At 41.0% G+C, this 16904-nt stretch overlaps 1 protein-coding gene across 1 annotated transcript in view; it reads right to left on the bottom strand.

Annotated features, from left to right (window-relative positions):
* CASTOR1 (cytosolic arginine sensor for mTORC1 subunit 1) overlaps positions 1–16904 on the bottom strand; it is a 328065-nt gene that overhangs the window by 258263 nt on the left and 52898 nt on the right. The window contains exon 3 of the mRNA XM_053699840.1: positions 1519–1709. Coding sequence (XP_053555815.1) covers positions 1519–1709 — 191 coding nt within the window. The remainder of the gene's footprint in view (positions 1–1518; positions 1710–16904) is intronic.

Here is a 16904-nt window from a genome sequence, read left to right on the forward strand (position 1 = left end):
GGCCTCTCAGCCAATAGAATAAAGTGTCTAAAACAGTGCCTGCCGATATTATTTTACAAAAAATACCCAGATTAAATGATTCCTCAAGGCTAAATATGTGGTTTCAAACTGCAAACCTTCTGCTTGCTAGACAGCTAAGCTAACCATTAGGCTACTACAGCTGGCTGTCTCAGAAAATGTCTACAGTCTTAATAAGCCCTTGTGAAGCCCTTATTTACTGTGTGAATAAAAATGGCTTACCGGATCCCATAGGGAAAATGACAGCTTCCAGCATTACATCGTCTTGTTAGAATGTGTCATACCTCAAGCAGCAAAAGACTGCACACTGTTCCCCCAACTGAAGTTAATTCCTCTCAACAGTCCTGTGTGGAACAGCCATGGATTTTAGTAACGGTTGCTAAAATCATTTTCCTCATACAAACAGAAATCTTCATCTCTTTTCTGTTTCAGAGTAAATAGTACATACCAGCACTATTTTAAAATAACAAACTCTTGATTGAATAATAAAAACTACAGTTAAACACTAAAAAACTCTAAGCCATCTCCGTGGAGATGTTGCCTGTACAACGGCAAAGAGAATGACTGGGGTAGGCGGAGCCTAGGAGGGATCATGTGACCAGCTTTGCTGGGCTCTTTGCCATTTCCTGTTGGGGAAGAGAATATCCCACAAGTAAGGATGACGCCGTGGACCGGACACACCTATGTTGGAGAAATTATAGCTTAGTAAAGAATTTGTCAAAATTTTGTTTAAGATAGGTGATTCAATAGTTAAAACAATATTAGTTCATGTATTTTTTGCATCTAAAAGAGAAGGTTTAAAAGGGACATAGAACTCAAAATGACACTTTCATGGCTCAGCATGCAATTGTAATAGACTTTTTAATGCACTTCTAAAAGAAAATGTACTTTATTCTCTAGGTATCCTTTGTTGAAAAGCATAGATAGGTAGGCTCAGAAGCTGCAATGTACTACTTTGAGCAAGCTGTGATTGGTCAGTACAATATGCTTCTTACCAGATGTGTTTAGCTAGCTCCCATTATTGCCCTTATCCTACCCCTTCCTGTCTATGGAGGTGACTTTAATAGCCCCTTTGTAGGGGGTGGTTTCAATATCAAAATAAACCATTTCAGCATATACTGCTCATTCATCTGCATCAAATAATTTTTTAGCTCAACATCCCTATTGCCCAAAATGCGTCTTATTAGTTATTTTTTTCTAGTTCTTATCCAACCCCTACCTTTCTCACCCTAAAACACTCCGTCATTTATAGATGCATCTTCCAAACCACTCTTTATGAACACATTCTATTTACAACATGTAACTAGACATGTCATTAATGCTGATGTTTACATAACATGTGTTTTGGCACTTGATACACTGGGGCATAGGTACTCCAGCATGAGGGTCACAGAGAGACTCGCATTACACTAATTATTACTCCAGCCCCCTGCAGTAAGTGGCACAGGATCTAGTTGTGGGGAGAGACGAGAAATACAAATATAGAAGCCGCATTCTCACCAGAATGTAATCTGTTTGGTAGGTAGACAGCATCAGCACAGACACATTGTTCTCTGCCAGGGGAGCGATGACTGACTTAGCAATTTTTGTGACACCCACTGTCTGGGTCACATTAGAGCATCCATTAGATAGAACGTTCAGGACTCGCCACTTGTTCTCTGCAACATTCAGATATTCAGATGTAGGTAACTCTGTCAGAAGAAGAAAAGAAAACTAAAAATTAAAAAAAAGGCACAAATAAATCCATTTAGCATTGAAAGAACCATTCAGACATTCAGGAACACATTCAGATGTATGGCTCACTAAAAACATTAAAAGTTTTTTTTTTTTTCATTTTTGCTTAAAGGGACTTTAATGTGCTTCTAATTATCCATTTTACCTACTTGAGTGTATTAAATCTTTTACAAATGGATTGTTTAACTTTATTTTGTCATTTGAAATTGCTGATTTTGCCTTTTGAAACTGTCCCCTATACTGAAATGATGAACACTACAGCATTCTCTATAAAAGCTATAGAAACATAATCTCTTATGTTTAGCTCACATAATAGAGAGAAGAAGTGTTACCTTTTTGCATTTTCTTGCACAGTTTAATCCCTTAAAGTGAAGGTAAACTTACATTTATGCCTATCCAGGATTTCATTGGTTTCACAAAATCAATATCACTTTCATTCATGATTCTTTCTAAATCTAATTACAAACCGAGTTATCATCATTATCGTTCCATTTGCGATTGTACACAAATGCAACCCTTAATTTGTATTTTTTTTTTTGCTGCCGATCACATTTCTGTAGCAGCCAATTGAATTTCTGGCCGTTAGGTGGCCGTCAGTGCACGTCATCCGCATATTTGACCATGTGCGCATGCGCTATTGTTGGCTTCCGTGAGCGTTCACGATTCGCGCATGCGTATTCCAAATATTCAGGAATCCATCATAGAACTTGCCCATTCTCGCTTGCGCAGAACACTGTAAAATTGGCAATTGGCGCATGCGCTGTTTCACTGAGCCTCGTGAACGCGCTTTAGGAAGACGTAGAAAGCGGGTGGGACCGCTCTCTATGTCAAACACAAGAAAAGCCGGAACTGGTGTGTGGGAGGAGTTAGAGATCGCATAGGTAGGGAGATAATGTAAAAATAAGAAAATTGTGAAAAAAAAGAAGAAAAAAAAGTTAGCGATTAGATTAGGGTAATATTAAAGAATGCATTCCTGTATTTCATATGCTGAAACTTAACCTTCACTTTAATGACCAGACCATTTTTCAATTTTCTTACCCTTAAGGACAAGGGCTATTTTTACATTTCTGCGGTGTTTGTGTTTAGCTGTAATTTTCCTCTTACTCCTTGACTGTACCCACACATATTCTATACCGTTCTTCTCGCCATTAAATGGACTTTCTAAAGATACCATTATTTTCATCATATCTTATAATTTACTATAAAAAAAATTATAAAATATCAGCAAAAAATGGGGGGAGGGGAACACACTTTTTCTAACTTTGACCCCCAAAATCTGTTACACATCTACAACCACCAAAAAAACACCCATGCTAAATAGTTTCTACATTTTGTCCTGAGTTTAGAAAAACCCAATGTTTACATGTTCTTTGCAAGTTATAGGGCAATAAATACAAGTAGCACTTTGCTATTTCCAAACCACTTTTTTTCAAAATTAGCGATAGTTGCATTGTAACACTGATATCTGTCAAGAATCCCTAAATATCCCTTGACATGTATATATTTTTTTTTTTAGTAGACAACCGAAAGTATTGATCTAGGCCCATTTTGGTATATTTCATGCCACCATTTCACCGCCAAATGCGATCAAATAAAAAAAAAAAATGGTTCACTTTTCACAAATTTTATCAAAAACTTTAGGTTTCTCACTGACATTATTTACAGCTTGAGCAATTATGGCACACACAGTTGTAAATGCTTCTCTAGGATCCCTTTGTTCAGAAATAGCAGACTTATATGGCTTTGGGGTTGCTTTTTGGCCATTAGAAGGCAGCTAAATGCTGCTGCACACCACACGTGTATTATGCCCAGCAGCGAAGGGGTTAATTAGGGCGCTTGTAGGGAGTTTGTAGGGTTAATTTTAGCTTTAGGGTAGTAGACGACCCCAAGTATTGATCTAGGCCCATTTTGGTATATTTCAGGCCACCATTTCACTGCCAAATGTGATCAAATAAAAAAAAAAAAAAAAAAACTTTACATTTTTCACACTTTTAGGTTTTTCACTGAAATTATTTACAAACAGCTTGTGCAATTATGGCACAAATTGTAAATGCTTCTTTGGGATCTCTTTGTTCAGAAATTGCAGACTTATATGGCTTTGGCGTTGCTTTTTGGTAATTAGAAGGCCGCTAAATGCCGCTGTGCACCACACGTTTATTATGCTCAGCAGTGAAGGGGTTAATTAGGGAGCTTGTAGGGTTAATTTTAGCTTTAGTGTAGTAGACAACCCAAAGTATTGATCTAGGCCTATTTTGGTATATTTCATGCCACCATTTCACTGCCAAATGTGATCAAATTAAAAAAAAAAAAAACTTTACATTTTTCACACTTTTAGGTTTCTCACTGAAATTATTTACAAACAGCTTGTGCAATTATGGCACAAATGGTTGTAAATGCTTCCCTGGGATCTCTTTGTTCAGAAATATCAGACATATTATTATGCCCAGCAGTGAAGAGGTTAATTAGGTAGCTTGTAGGGAGCTTGCAGGGTTAATTTTAGCTTTAGTGTAGAGATCAGCCTCCCACCTGACACATCCCAACCCCTGATCCCTCTTAAACAGCTCTCTTCCCTCCCCACAATTGTTCCCGCCATCTTAAGTACTAGCAGAAAGTCTGCCAGTACTAAAAATACGTTTTTTTTTTTTGTTTTTTTAATTATTTCTTTAGCTGTGATGGACCCCCCCCTTAGTCCCCAACCTCCCTGATTACCCCCCCCAAACAGCTCTCTAACCCTCCCCCCGCTACCTATTTGGCATCATCTTGGGTACTGGCAGCTGTCTGCCAGTACCCAGTTTGCCCCCAAAAACGTTTTTTTTTTTTTTTATCAAATATAATTTTTTCTGTTGTGTAGCTGCCCCCCCTCCCTGATCCTTTGATATTTTTTTTATTATTATTTATTTCCTCCCCTCCCTCTCACACAACAATTTAATTATTGGTGGGAGAGTTTGCTGCGCGCACGCAAGCCCCTGCACGCTCCCGGCGTGCACAGTGCACTTACAGGAACCGGATGCCGGGTAGCGATGGGCCGCCCACCCGCCTCCCTGCTAAGCTCCCACCCACCAACGATCGGCACCATCGCTGCATCGGATGCTTGAAAAAGGGTATTGCAGGATGCCTCAATATTGAAGCATCACTGCAATACCCTGAGAGCTGCTGGAAGCGATTGCAATCGCTTCCAGCACTGAATTAAACCAAGGACGTGCCAGGTACGTCCATTGTCACTAACTGACAGTTTTTGCAGGACTTACCTGGCACGTCCTTGGTCGTTAAGGGGTTAAAAGCTACATAACAAATATAAGCTCCAAGATAGCGGCACCCAGTGTGAAGATGCAGAGCTTCACTAATACTTGTAAGGGGTTAAAATCAGAAATAAACGTGGAAGACAGCTGCAGGCATAGGAGGAAAAACAATAATATGGTGAGTAGAAACCTGCTACTGTAGTTGTACTCAGCAGTTTAATGTCCCTTTAAGGTTAAGGGGTTTTCATGCAAAAATGTTCAAAGGAAAATTGTGTACAATGTTTCTTTATAGAAGACATAAATCTCTCTCAGTAATTACATCTATACTATAATCGTGTTTGTAATGCGTCCGTTGGTGTCGCCAGTTGCACACGCAACCCCAAAAGAATCTTGGATGCAGGCGCAACAACAAAAAAACACCTGGATGCAGCGTAAGCTGCATCAAGAATCCACCATCCTGCCATTTTCGGAATCCACCTGTATGCAGCGTAGGCAAACGAAGCCTTAAAAAAAAAAAAAAAAAAAAGAAAAAAAAAACACACGCAACCCCCTGCACAAAATAACATGTAATCGCCCGCAAGAAATAATGACATTTAAAAAATAAAAAAAAATTTAAAAAAAACACCCACACAAAGTATTAAGAAAAAAAATAACATAATTTATGTAAGAACTTACCTGATAAATTCATTTCTTTCATATTAGCAAGAGTCCATGAGCTAGTGACGTATGGGATATACATTCCTACCAGGAGGGGCAAAGTTTCCCAAACCTCAAAATGCCTATAAATACACCCCTCACCACACCCACAATTCAGTTTAACGAATAGCCAAGAAGTGGGGTGATAAAAAAGTGCGAAAGCATATAAAATAAGGAATTGGAATAATTGTGCTTTATACAAAAAAATCATAACCACCACAAAAAAGGGCGGGCCTCATGGACTCTTGCTAATATGAAAGAAATGAATTTATCAGGTAAGTTCTTACATAAATTATGTTTTCTTTCATGTAATTAGCAAGAGTCCATGAGCTAGTGACGTATGGGATAATGACTACCCAAGAAGTGGATCTTTCCACACAAGAGTCACTAGAGAGGGAGGGATAAAATAAAGACAGCCAATTCCTGCTGAAAATAATCCACACCCAAAATAAAGTTTAACGAAAAAACATAAGCAGAAGATTCAAACTGAAACCGCTGCCTGAAGTACTTTTCTACCAAAAACTGCTTCAGAAGAAGAAAATACATCAAAATGGTAGAATTTAGTAAAAGTATGCAAAGAGGACCAAGTCGCTGCTTTGCAGATCTGGTCAACCGAAGCTTCATTCCTAAACGCCCAGGAAGTAGAAACTGACCTAGTAGAATGAGCTGTAATTCTCTGAGGCGGAGTTTCACCCGACTCAACATAGGCAAGATGAATTAAAGATTTCAACCAAGGTGCCAAAGAAATGGCAGAAGCTTTCTGGCCTTTTCTAGAACCGGAAAAGATAACAAATAGACTAGAAAGATTTCGTAGCTTCAACATAATATTTCAAAGCTCTAACAACATCCAAAGAATGCAACAATTTCTCCTTAGAATTCTTAGGATTAGGACATAATGAAGGAACCACAATTTCTCTACTAATGTTGTTGGAATTCACAACTTTAGGTAAAAATTCAAAAGAAGTTTGCAACACCGCCTTATCCTGATGAAAAATCAGAAAAGGAGACTCACAAGAAAGAGCAGATAATTCAGAAACTCTTCTGGCAGAAGAGATGGCCAAAAGGAACAAAACTTTCCAAGAAAGTAATTTAATGTCCAATGAATGCATAGGTTCAAACGGAGGAGCTTGAAGAGCTCCCAGAACCAAATTCAAACTCCAAGGAGGAGAAATTGACTTAATGACAGGTTTTATACGAACCAAAGCTTGTACAAAACAATGAATATCAGGAAGAATAGCAATCTTTCTGTGAAAAAGAACAGAAAGAGCAGAGATTTGTCCTTTCAAAGAAGAATGCCAGGAAAAATGATGAGAAAGACACCAAGAAATATAAGTCTTCCAGACTCTATAATATATCTCTCTAGATACAGATTTACGAGCCTGTAACATAGTATTAATCACAGAGTCAGAGAAACCTCTTTGACCAAGAATCAAGCGTTCAATCTCCATACCTTTAAATTTAAGGATTTCAGATCCTGATGGAAAAAAGGACCTTGTGACAGAAGGTCTGGTCTTAACGGAAGAGTCCACGGTTGGCAAGAGGCCATCCGGACCAGATCCGCATACCAAAACCTGTGAGGCCATGCCGGAGCTACCAGCAGAACAAACGAGCATTCCTTCAGAATCTTGGAGATTACTCTTGGAAGAAGAACTAGAGGCGGAAAGATATAGGCAGGATGATACTTCCAAGGAAGTGATAATGCATCCACTGCCTCCGCCTGAGGATCCCGGGATCTGGACAGATACCTGGGAAGTTTCTTGTTTAGATGGGACGCCATCAGATCTATTTCTGGAAGTTCCCACATTTGAACAATCTGAAGAAATACCTCTGGGTGAAGAGACCATTCGCCCGGATGCAACGTTTGGCGACTGAGATAATCCGCTTCCCAATTGTCTACACCTGGAATATGAACCGCAGAGATTAGACAGGAGCTGGATTCCGCCCAAACCAAAATTCGAGATACTTCTTTCATAGCCAGAGGACTGTGAGTCCCTCCTTGATGATTGATGTATGCCACAGTTGTGACATTGTCTGTCTGAAAACAAATGAACGATTCTCTCTTCAGAAGAGGCCAAAACTGAAGAGCTCTGAAAATTGCACGGAGTTCCAAAATATTGATCGGTAATCTCACCTCCTGAGATTCCCAAACTCCTTGTGCCGTCAGAGATCCCCACACAGCTCCCCAACCTGTGAGACTTGCATCTGTTGAAATTACAGTCCAGGTCGGAAGCATAAAAGAAGCCCCCTGAATTAAACGATGGTGATCTGTCCACCATGTTAGAGAGTGTCGAACAATCGGTTTTAAAGATATTAATTGAGATATCTTCGTGTGATCCTTGCACCATTGCTTCAGCATACAGAGCTGAAGAGGTCGCATGTGAAAACGAGCAAAGGGGATCGCGTCCGATGCAGCAGTCATAAGACCTAGAATTTCCATGCATAAGGCTACCGAAGGGAATGATTGTGACTGAAGGTTTCGACAAGCTGTAATCAATTTTAAACGTCTCTTGTCTGTTAAAGACAGAGTCATGGACACTGAATCCATCTGGAAACCCAGAAAGGTTACCTTTGTCTGAGGAATCAAATAACTTTTTGGTAAATTGATCCTCCAACCATGATCTTGAAGAAACAACACAAGTCGATTCGTATGAGATTCTGCTAAATGTAAAGACTGAGCAAGTACCAAGATATCGTCCAAATAAGGAAATACCACAATACCCTGTTCTCTGATTACAGACAGCAGGGCACCGAGAACCTTTGTAAAAATTCTTGGAGCTGTAGCTAGGCCAAACGGCAGAGCCACAAACTGGTAATGCTTGTCTAGGAAAGAGAATCTCAGAAACTGATAGTGATCTGGATGAATCGGAATATGCAGATATGCATCCTGTAAATCTATTGTGGACATATAATTCCCTTGCTGAACAAAAGGTAAGATAGTCCTTACAGTTACCATCTTGAACGTTGGTATCCTTACATAACGATTCAATATTTTTAGATCCAGAACTGGTCTGAAGGAATTCTCCTTCTTTGGTACAATGAAGAGATTTGAATAAAACCCCATCCCCTGTTCCGGAACTGGAACTGGCATAATTACTCCAGTCAACTCTAGATCTGAAACACATTTCAGAAATGCTTGAGCTTTTACTGGATTTGCTGGGACACGGGAAAGAAAAAATCTCTTTGCAGGAGGTCTCAACTTGAAACCAATTCTGTACCCTTCTGAAACAATGCTCTGAATCCAAAGATTGTGAACAGAATTGATCCAAATTTCCTTGAAAAAACGTAACCTGCCCCCTACCAGCTGAGCTGGAATGAGGGCCGCACCTTCATGTGGACTTAGAAGCAGGCTTTGCCTTTCTAGCTGGCTTGGATTTATTCCAGACTGGAGATGGTCTCCAAACTGAAACTGCTCCTGAGGATGAAGGATCAGGCTTTTGTTCTTTGTTGAAACGAAAGGAACGAAAACGATTATTAGCCCTGTTTTAACCTTTAGATTTTTTATCCTGTGGTAAAAAAGTTCCTTTCCCACCAGTAACAGTTGAAATAATGGAATCCAACTGAGAACCAAATAATTTGTTACCCTGGAAAGAAACAGAACAGAATTTATGTTTACCTGATAAATTACTTTCTCCAACGGTGTGTCCGGTCCACGGCGTCATCCTTACTTGTGGGATATTCTCCTCCCCAACAGGAAATGGCAAAGAGCCCAGCAAAGCTGGTCACATGATCCCTCCTAGGCTCCGCCTACCCCAGTCATTCGACCGACGTTAAGGAGGAATATTTGCATAGGAGAAACCATATGGTACCGTGGTGACTGTAGTTAAAGAAAATAAATTATCAGACCTGATTAAAAAAACCAGGGCGGGCCGTGGACCGGACACACCGTTGGAGAAAGTAATTTATCAGGTAAACATAAATTCTGTTTTCTCCAACATAGGTGTGTCCGGTCCACGGCGTCATCCTTACTTGTGGGAACCAATACCAAAGCTTTAGGACACGGATGAAGGGAGGGAGCAAATCAGGTCACCTAAACGGAAGGCACCACGGCTTGCAAAACCCTTTCTCCCAAAAAATAGCCTCAGAAGAAGCAAAAGTATCAAACTTGTAAAATTTGGTAAAAGTGTGCAGTGAAGACCAAGTCGCTGCCCTACATATCTGATCAACAGAAGCCTCGTTCTTGAAGGCCCATGTGGAAGCCACAGCCCTAGTGGAATGAGCCGTGATTCTTTCGGGAGGCTGCCGTCCGGCAGTCTCGTAAGCCAATCTGATGATGCTTTTAATCCAAAAAGAGAGAGAGGTAGAAGTTGCTTTTTGACCTCTCCTTTTACCGGAATAAACAACAAACAAGGAAGATGTTTGTCTAAAATCCTTTGTAGCATCTAAATAGAATTTTAGAGCGCGAACAACATCCAAATTGTGCAACAAACGTTCCTTCTTTGAAACTGGTTTCGGACACAGAGAAGGTACGATAATCTCCTGGTTAATGTTTTTCTTAGAAACAACTTTTGGAAGAAAACCAGGTTTAGTACGTAAAACCACCTTATCTGCATGGAACACCAGATAAGGAGGAGAACACTGCAGAGCAGATAATTCTGAAACTCTTCTAGCAGAAGAAATTGCAACTAAAAACAAAACTTTCCAAGATAATAACTTAATATCAACGGAATGTAAGGGTTCAAACGGAACCCCCTGAAGAACTGAAAGAACTAAGTTGAGACTCCAAGGAGGAGTCAAAGGTTTGTAAACAGGCTTAATTCTAACCAGAGCCTGAACAAAGGCTTGAACATCTGGCACAGCTGCCAGCTTTTTGTGAAGTAACACAGACAAGGCAGAAATCTGTCCCTTCAGGGAACTAGCAGATAATCCTTTTTCCAATCCTTCTTGAAGGAAGGATAGAATCTTAGGAATCTTAACCTTGTCCCAAGGGAATCCTTTAGATTCACACCAACAGATATATTTTTTCCAAATTTTGTGGTAAATCTTTCTAGTTACAGGCTTTCTGGCCTGAACAAGAGTATCGATAACAGAATCTGAGAACCCTCGCTTCGATAAGATCAAGCGTTCAATCTCCAAGCAGTCAGCTGGAGTGAAACCAGATTCGGATGTTCGAACGGACCCTGAACAAGAAGGTCTCGTCTCAAAGGTAGCTTCCAAGGTGGAGCCGATGACATATTCACCAGATCTGCATACCAAGTCCTGCGTGGCCACGCAGGAGCTATCAAGATCACCGACGCCCTCACCTGATTGATCCTGGCTACCAACCTGGGGATGAGAGGAAACGGCGGGAACACATAAGCTAGTTTGAAGGTCCAAGGTGCTACTAGTGCATCCACTAGAGCCGCCTTGGGATCCCTGGATCTGGACCCGTAGCAAGGAACTTTGAAGTTCTGACGAGAGGCCATCAGATCCATGTCTGGAATGCCCCACAGCTGAGTGACTTGGGCAAAGATTTCCGGATGGAGTTCCCACTCCCCCGGATGCAATGTCTGACGACTCAGAAAATCCGCTTCCCAATTTTCCACTCCTGGGATGTGGATAGCAGACAGGTGGCAGGAGTGAGACTCCGCCCATAGAATGATTTTGGTCACTTCTTCCATCGCTAGGGAACTCCTTGTTCCCCCCTGATGGTTGATGTACGCAACAGTTGTCATGTTGTCTGATTGAAACCGTATGAACTTGGCCCTCGCTAGCTGAGGCCAAGCCTTGAGAGCATTGAATATCGCTCTCAGTTCCAGAATATTTATTGGTAGAAGAGATTCTTCCCGAGACCAAAGACCCTGAGCTTTCAGGGATCCCCAGACCGCGCCCCAGCCCATCAGACTGGCGTCGGTCGTGACGATGACCCACTCCGGTCTGCGGAATGTCATCCCTTGTGACAGGTTGTCCAGGGACAGCCACCAACAGAGTGAGTCTCTGGTCCTCTGATTTACTTGTATCTTCGGAGACAAGTCTGTATAGTCCCCATTCCACTGACTGAGCATGCACAGTTGTAATGGTCTTAGATGAATGCGCGCAAAAGGAACTATGTCCATTGCCGCTACCATCAAACCGATCACTTCCATGCACTGCGCTATGGAAGGAAGAGGAACGGAATGAAGTATCCGACAAGAGTCTAGAAGTTTTGTTTTTCTGGCCTCTGTCAGAAAAATCCTCATTTCTAAGGAGTCTATTATTGTTCCCAAGAAGGGAACCCTTGTTGACGGAGATAGAGAACTCTTTTCCACGTTCACTTTCCATCCGTGAGATCTGAGAAAGGCCAGGACAATGTCCGTGTGAGCCTTTGCTTGAGGAAGGGACGACGCTTGAATCAGAATGTCGTCCAAGTAAGGTACTACAGCAATGCCCCTTGGTCTTAGCACAGCTAGAAGGGACCCTAGTACCTTTGTGAAAATCCTTGGAGCAGTGGCTAATCCGAAAGGAAGCGCCACGAACTGGTAATGCTTGTCCAGGAATGCGAACCTTAGGAACCGATGATGTTCCTTGTGGATAGGAATATGTAGATACGCATCCTTTAAATCCACTGTGGTCATGAATTGACCTTCCTGGATGGAAGGAAGAATAGTTCGAATGGTTTCCATTTTGAACGATGGAACCTTGAGAAACTTGTTTAAGATCTTGAGATCTAAGATTGGTCTGAACGTTCCCTCTTTTTTGGGAACTATGAACAGATTTGAGTAGAACCCCATCCCTTGTTCTCTTAATGGAACAGGATGAATCACTCCCATTTTTAACAGGTCTTCTACACAATGTAAGAATGCCTGTCTTTTTATGTGGTCTGAAGACAACTGAGACCTGTGGAACCTCCCCCTTGGGGGAAGCCCCTTGAATTCCAGAAGATAACCTTGGGAGACTATTTCTAGCGCCCAAGGATCCAGAACATCTCTTGCCCAAGCCTGAGCGAAGAGAGAGAGTCTGCCCCCCACCAGATCCGGTCCCGGATCGGGGGCCAACATTTCATGCTGTCTTGGTAGCAGTGGCAGGTTTCTTGGCCTGCTTTCCCTTGTTCCAGCCTTGCATTGGTCTCCAAGCTGGCTTGGCTTGAGAAGTATTACCCTCTTGCTTAGAGGACGTAGCACTTTGGGCTGGTCCATTTCTACGAAAGGGACGAAAATTAGGTTTATTTTTTGCCTTGAAAGGCCGATCCTGAGGAAGGGCGTGGCCCTTACCCCCAGTGATATCAGAGATAATCTCTTTCAAGTCAGGGCCAAACAGCGTTTTCCCCTTGAAAGGAATGTTAAGTAGCTTGTTCTTGGAAGACGCATCAGCTGACCAAGATTTCAACCAAAGCGCTCTGCGCGCCACAATAGCAAACCCAGAATTCTTAGCCGCTAACCTAGCCAATTGCAAAGTGGCGTCTAGGGTGAAAGAATTAGCCAATTTGAGAGCATTGATTCTGTCCATAATCTCCTCATAAGGAGGAGAATCACTATCGACCGCCTTTATCAGCTCATCGAACCAGAAACATGCGGCTGTAACTACAGGGACAATGCATGAAATTGGTTGTAGAAGGTAACCCTGCTGAACAAACATCTTTTTAAGTAAACCTTCTAATTTTTTATCCATAGGATCTTTGAAAGCACAACTATCCTCTATGGGTATAGTGGTGCGTTTGTTTAAAGTGGAAACCGCTCCCTCGACCTTGGGGACTGTCTGCCATAAGTCCTTTCTGGGGTCGACCATAGGAAACAATTTTTTAAATATGGGGGGAGGGACGAAAGGAATACCGGGCCTTTCCCATTCTTTATTAACAATGTCCGCCACCCGCTTGGGTATAGGAAAAGCTTCTGGGAGCCCCGGGACCTCTAGGAACTTGTCCATTTTACATAGTTTCTCTGGGATGACCAACTTGTCACAATCATCCAGAGTGGATAATACCTCCTTAAGCAGAATGCGGAGATGTTCCAACTTAAATTTAAACGTAATCACATCAGGTTCAGCTTGTTGAGAAATGTTCCCTGAATCATTAATTTCTCCCTCAGACAAAACCTCCCTGGCCCCATCAGACTGGGTTAGGGGCCCTTCAGAACCATTATTATCAGCGTCGTCATGCTCTTCAGTATCTAAAACAGAGCAGTCGCGCTTACGCTGATAAGTGTTCATTTTGGCTAAAATGTTTTTGACAGAATTATCCATTACAGCCGTTAATTGTTGCATAGTAAGGAGTATTGGCGCGCTAGATGTACTAGGGGCCTCCTGAGTGGGCAAGACTCGTGTAGACGAAGGAGGGAATGATGCAGTACCATGCTTACTCCCCTCACTTGAGGAATCATCTTGGGCATCATTGTCATTGTCACATAAATCACATTTATTTAAATGAATGGGAATTCTGGCTTCCCCACATTCAGAACACAGTCTATCTGGTAGTTCAGACATGTTAAACCGGCATAAACTTGATAACAAAGTACAAAAACCGTTTTAAAATAAAACCGTTACTGTCACTTTAAATTTTAAACTGAACACACTTTATTGCTGCAATTGCGAAAAAACATGAAGGAATTGTTCAAAATTCACCAAATTTTCACCACAGTGTCTTAAAGCCTTAAAAGTATTGCACACCAAATTTGGAAGCTTTAACCCTTAAAATAACGGAACCGGAGCCGTTTTTAACTTTAACCCCTTTACAGTCCCTGGTATCTGCTTTGCTGAGACCCAACCAAGCCCAAAAGGGGAATACGATACCAAATGACGCCTTCAGAAAGTCTTTTCTAAGTATCAGAGCTCCTCTCACATGCGACTGCATGTCATGCCTCTCAAAAACAAGTGCGCAACACCGGCGCGAAAATGAGGCTCTGCCTATGATTTGGGAAAGCCCCTAAAGAATAAGGTGTCTAAAACAGTGCCTGCCGATATTATTATATCAAAATACCCAGAATAAATGATTCCTCAAGGCTAAATATGTGTTAATAATGAATCGATTTAGCCCAGAAAAAGTCTACAGTCTTAATAAGCCCTTGTGAAGCCCTTATTTACGATCTTAATAAACATGGCTTACCGGATCCCATAGGGAAAATGACAGCTTCCAGCATTACATCGTCTTGTTAGAATGTGTCATACCTCAAGCAGCAAGAGACTGCTCACTGTTCCCCCAACTGAAGTTAATTGCTCTCAACAGTCCTGTGTGGAACAGCCATGGATTTTAGTGACGGTTGCTAAAATCATTTTCCTCATACAAACAGAAATCTTCATCTCTTTTCTGTTTCTGAGTAAATAGTACATACCAGCACTATTTCAAAATAACAAACTCTTGATTGAATAATAAAAACTACAGTTAAACACTAAAAAACTCTAAGCCATCTCCGTGGAGATGTTGCCTGTACAACGGCAAAGAGAATGACTGGGGTAGGCGGAGCCTAGGAGGGATCATGTGACCAGCTTTGCTGGGCTCTTTGCCATTTCCTGTTGGGGAGGAGAATATCCCACAAGTAAGGATGACGCCGTGGACCGGACACACCTATGTTGGAGAAAGTAAAGTTGATTTAGAAGCCATATCAGCATTCCAAGTTTTAAGCCATAAAGCTCTTCTAGCTAAAATAGCTAGAGACATAAACCTGACATCAACTCTGATAATATCAAAAAAATGGCATCACAGATAAAATTATTAGCATGCTGAAGAAGAATAATAATATCATGAGAATCACGATATGTTACTTGTTGCGCTAAAGTTTCCAACCAAAATGTTGAAGCTGCAGCAACATCAGCCAAAGATATAGCAGGTCTAAGAAGATTACCTGAACACAGATAAGCTTTTCTTAGAAAGGACTCCATTTTCCTATCTAGAGGATCCTTAAACGAAGTACCATCTGACGTAGGAATAGTAGTACGTTTAGCAAGGGTAGAAATAGCCCCATCAACTTTAGGGATCTTGTCCCAAAATTCTAATCTGTCAGGCGGCACAGGATATAATTGCTTAAAACGTTTAGAAGGAGTAAATGAATTACCCAAATTATCCCATTCTTTGGAAATTACTGCAGAAATAGCATCAGGGACAGGAAAAACTTCTGGAACAACTACAGGAGTTTTAAAAACCTTATTTAAACGTTTAGATTTAGTATCAAGAGGACCAGAATCCTCTATTTCTAAAGCAATTAGGACTTCTTTAAGCAAAGAACGAATAAATTCCATTTTAAATAAATATGAAGATTTATCAGCATCAACCTCTGAGACAGAATCCTCTGAACCAGAGGAATCATCAGAATCAGAATGATGATGTTCAGTTAAAAATTCATCTGTAGGGAGAGAAGTTTTAAAAGATTTTTTATGTTTACTAGAAGGAGAAATAACAGACATAGCCTTCTTTATGGATTCAGAAACAAAATCTCTTATATTATCAGGAACATTCTGCACCTTAGATGTTGAAGGAACTGCAACAGGCAATGGTACTTTACTAAAGGAAATATTATCTGCTTTAACAAGTTTGTCATGACAATCAATACAAACAACAGCTGGAGAAATAGCTACCAAAAGTTTACAGCAGATACACTTAGCTTTGGTAGATTCAGCACTTGACAGCGATTTTCCTGTAGTATCTTCTGACTCAGATGCAACGTGAGACATCTTGCAATATGTAAGAGAAAAAACAACATATATATAAAGCAAAATTGATCAAATTCCTTAAATGACAGTTTCAGGAATGGGAAAAAATGCCAAAGAACAAGCTTCTAGCAACCAGAAGCAATAAAAAATGAGACTTAAATAATGTGGAGACAAGAGTGACGCCCATATTTTTTCGCGCCAAATAAGACGCCCACATTATTTGGCGCCTAAATGCTTTTTGGCGCCAAAAATGACGCCACATCCGGAACGCCGACATTTTTGGCGCAAAATAACGTCAAAAAAATGACGCAACTTCCGGCGACACGTATGACGCCGGAAACGGAAATAGAATTTTTGCGCCAAAAAAGTCCGCGCCAAGAATGACGCAATAAAATGAAGCATTTTCAGCCCCCGCGAGCCTAACAGCCCACAGGGAAAAAGTCAAATTTAAGGTAAGAAAAAAGTTAAATTAAAATGCATTATCCCAAATATGAAACTGACTGTCTGAAAAATAAGGAAAGTTGAACATTCTGAGTCAAGGCAAATAAATGTTTGAATACATATATTTAGAACTTTATAAACAAAGTGCCCAACCATAGCTAGGAGTGTCACAAAAAATAAGATTTACTTACCCCAGGACACTCATCTACATATAGTAGATAGCCAAACCAGTACTGAAACGAG

Source organism: Bombina bombina, chromosome 2 (assembly GCF_027579735.1).
Source record: "Bombina bombina isolate aBomBom1 chromosome 2, aBomBom1.pri, whole genome shotgun sequence".
NCBI classification, from domain to species: domain Eukaryota; kingdom Metazoa; phylum Chordata; class Amphibia; order Anura; family Bombinatoridae; genus Bombina; species Bombina bombina.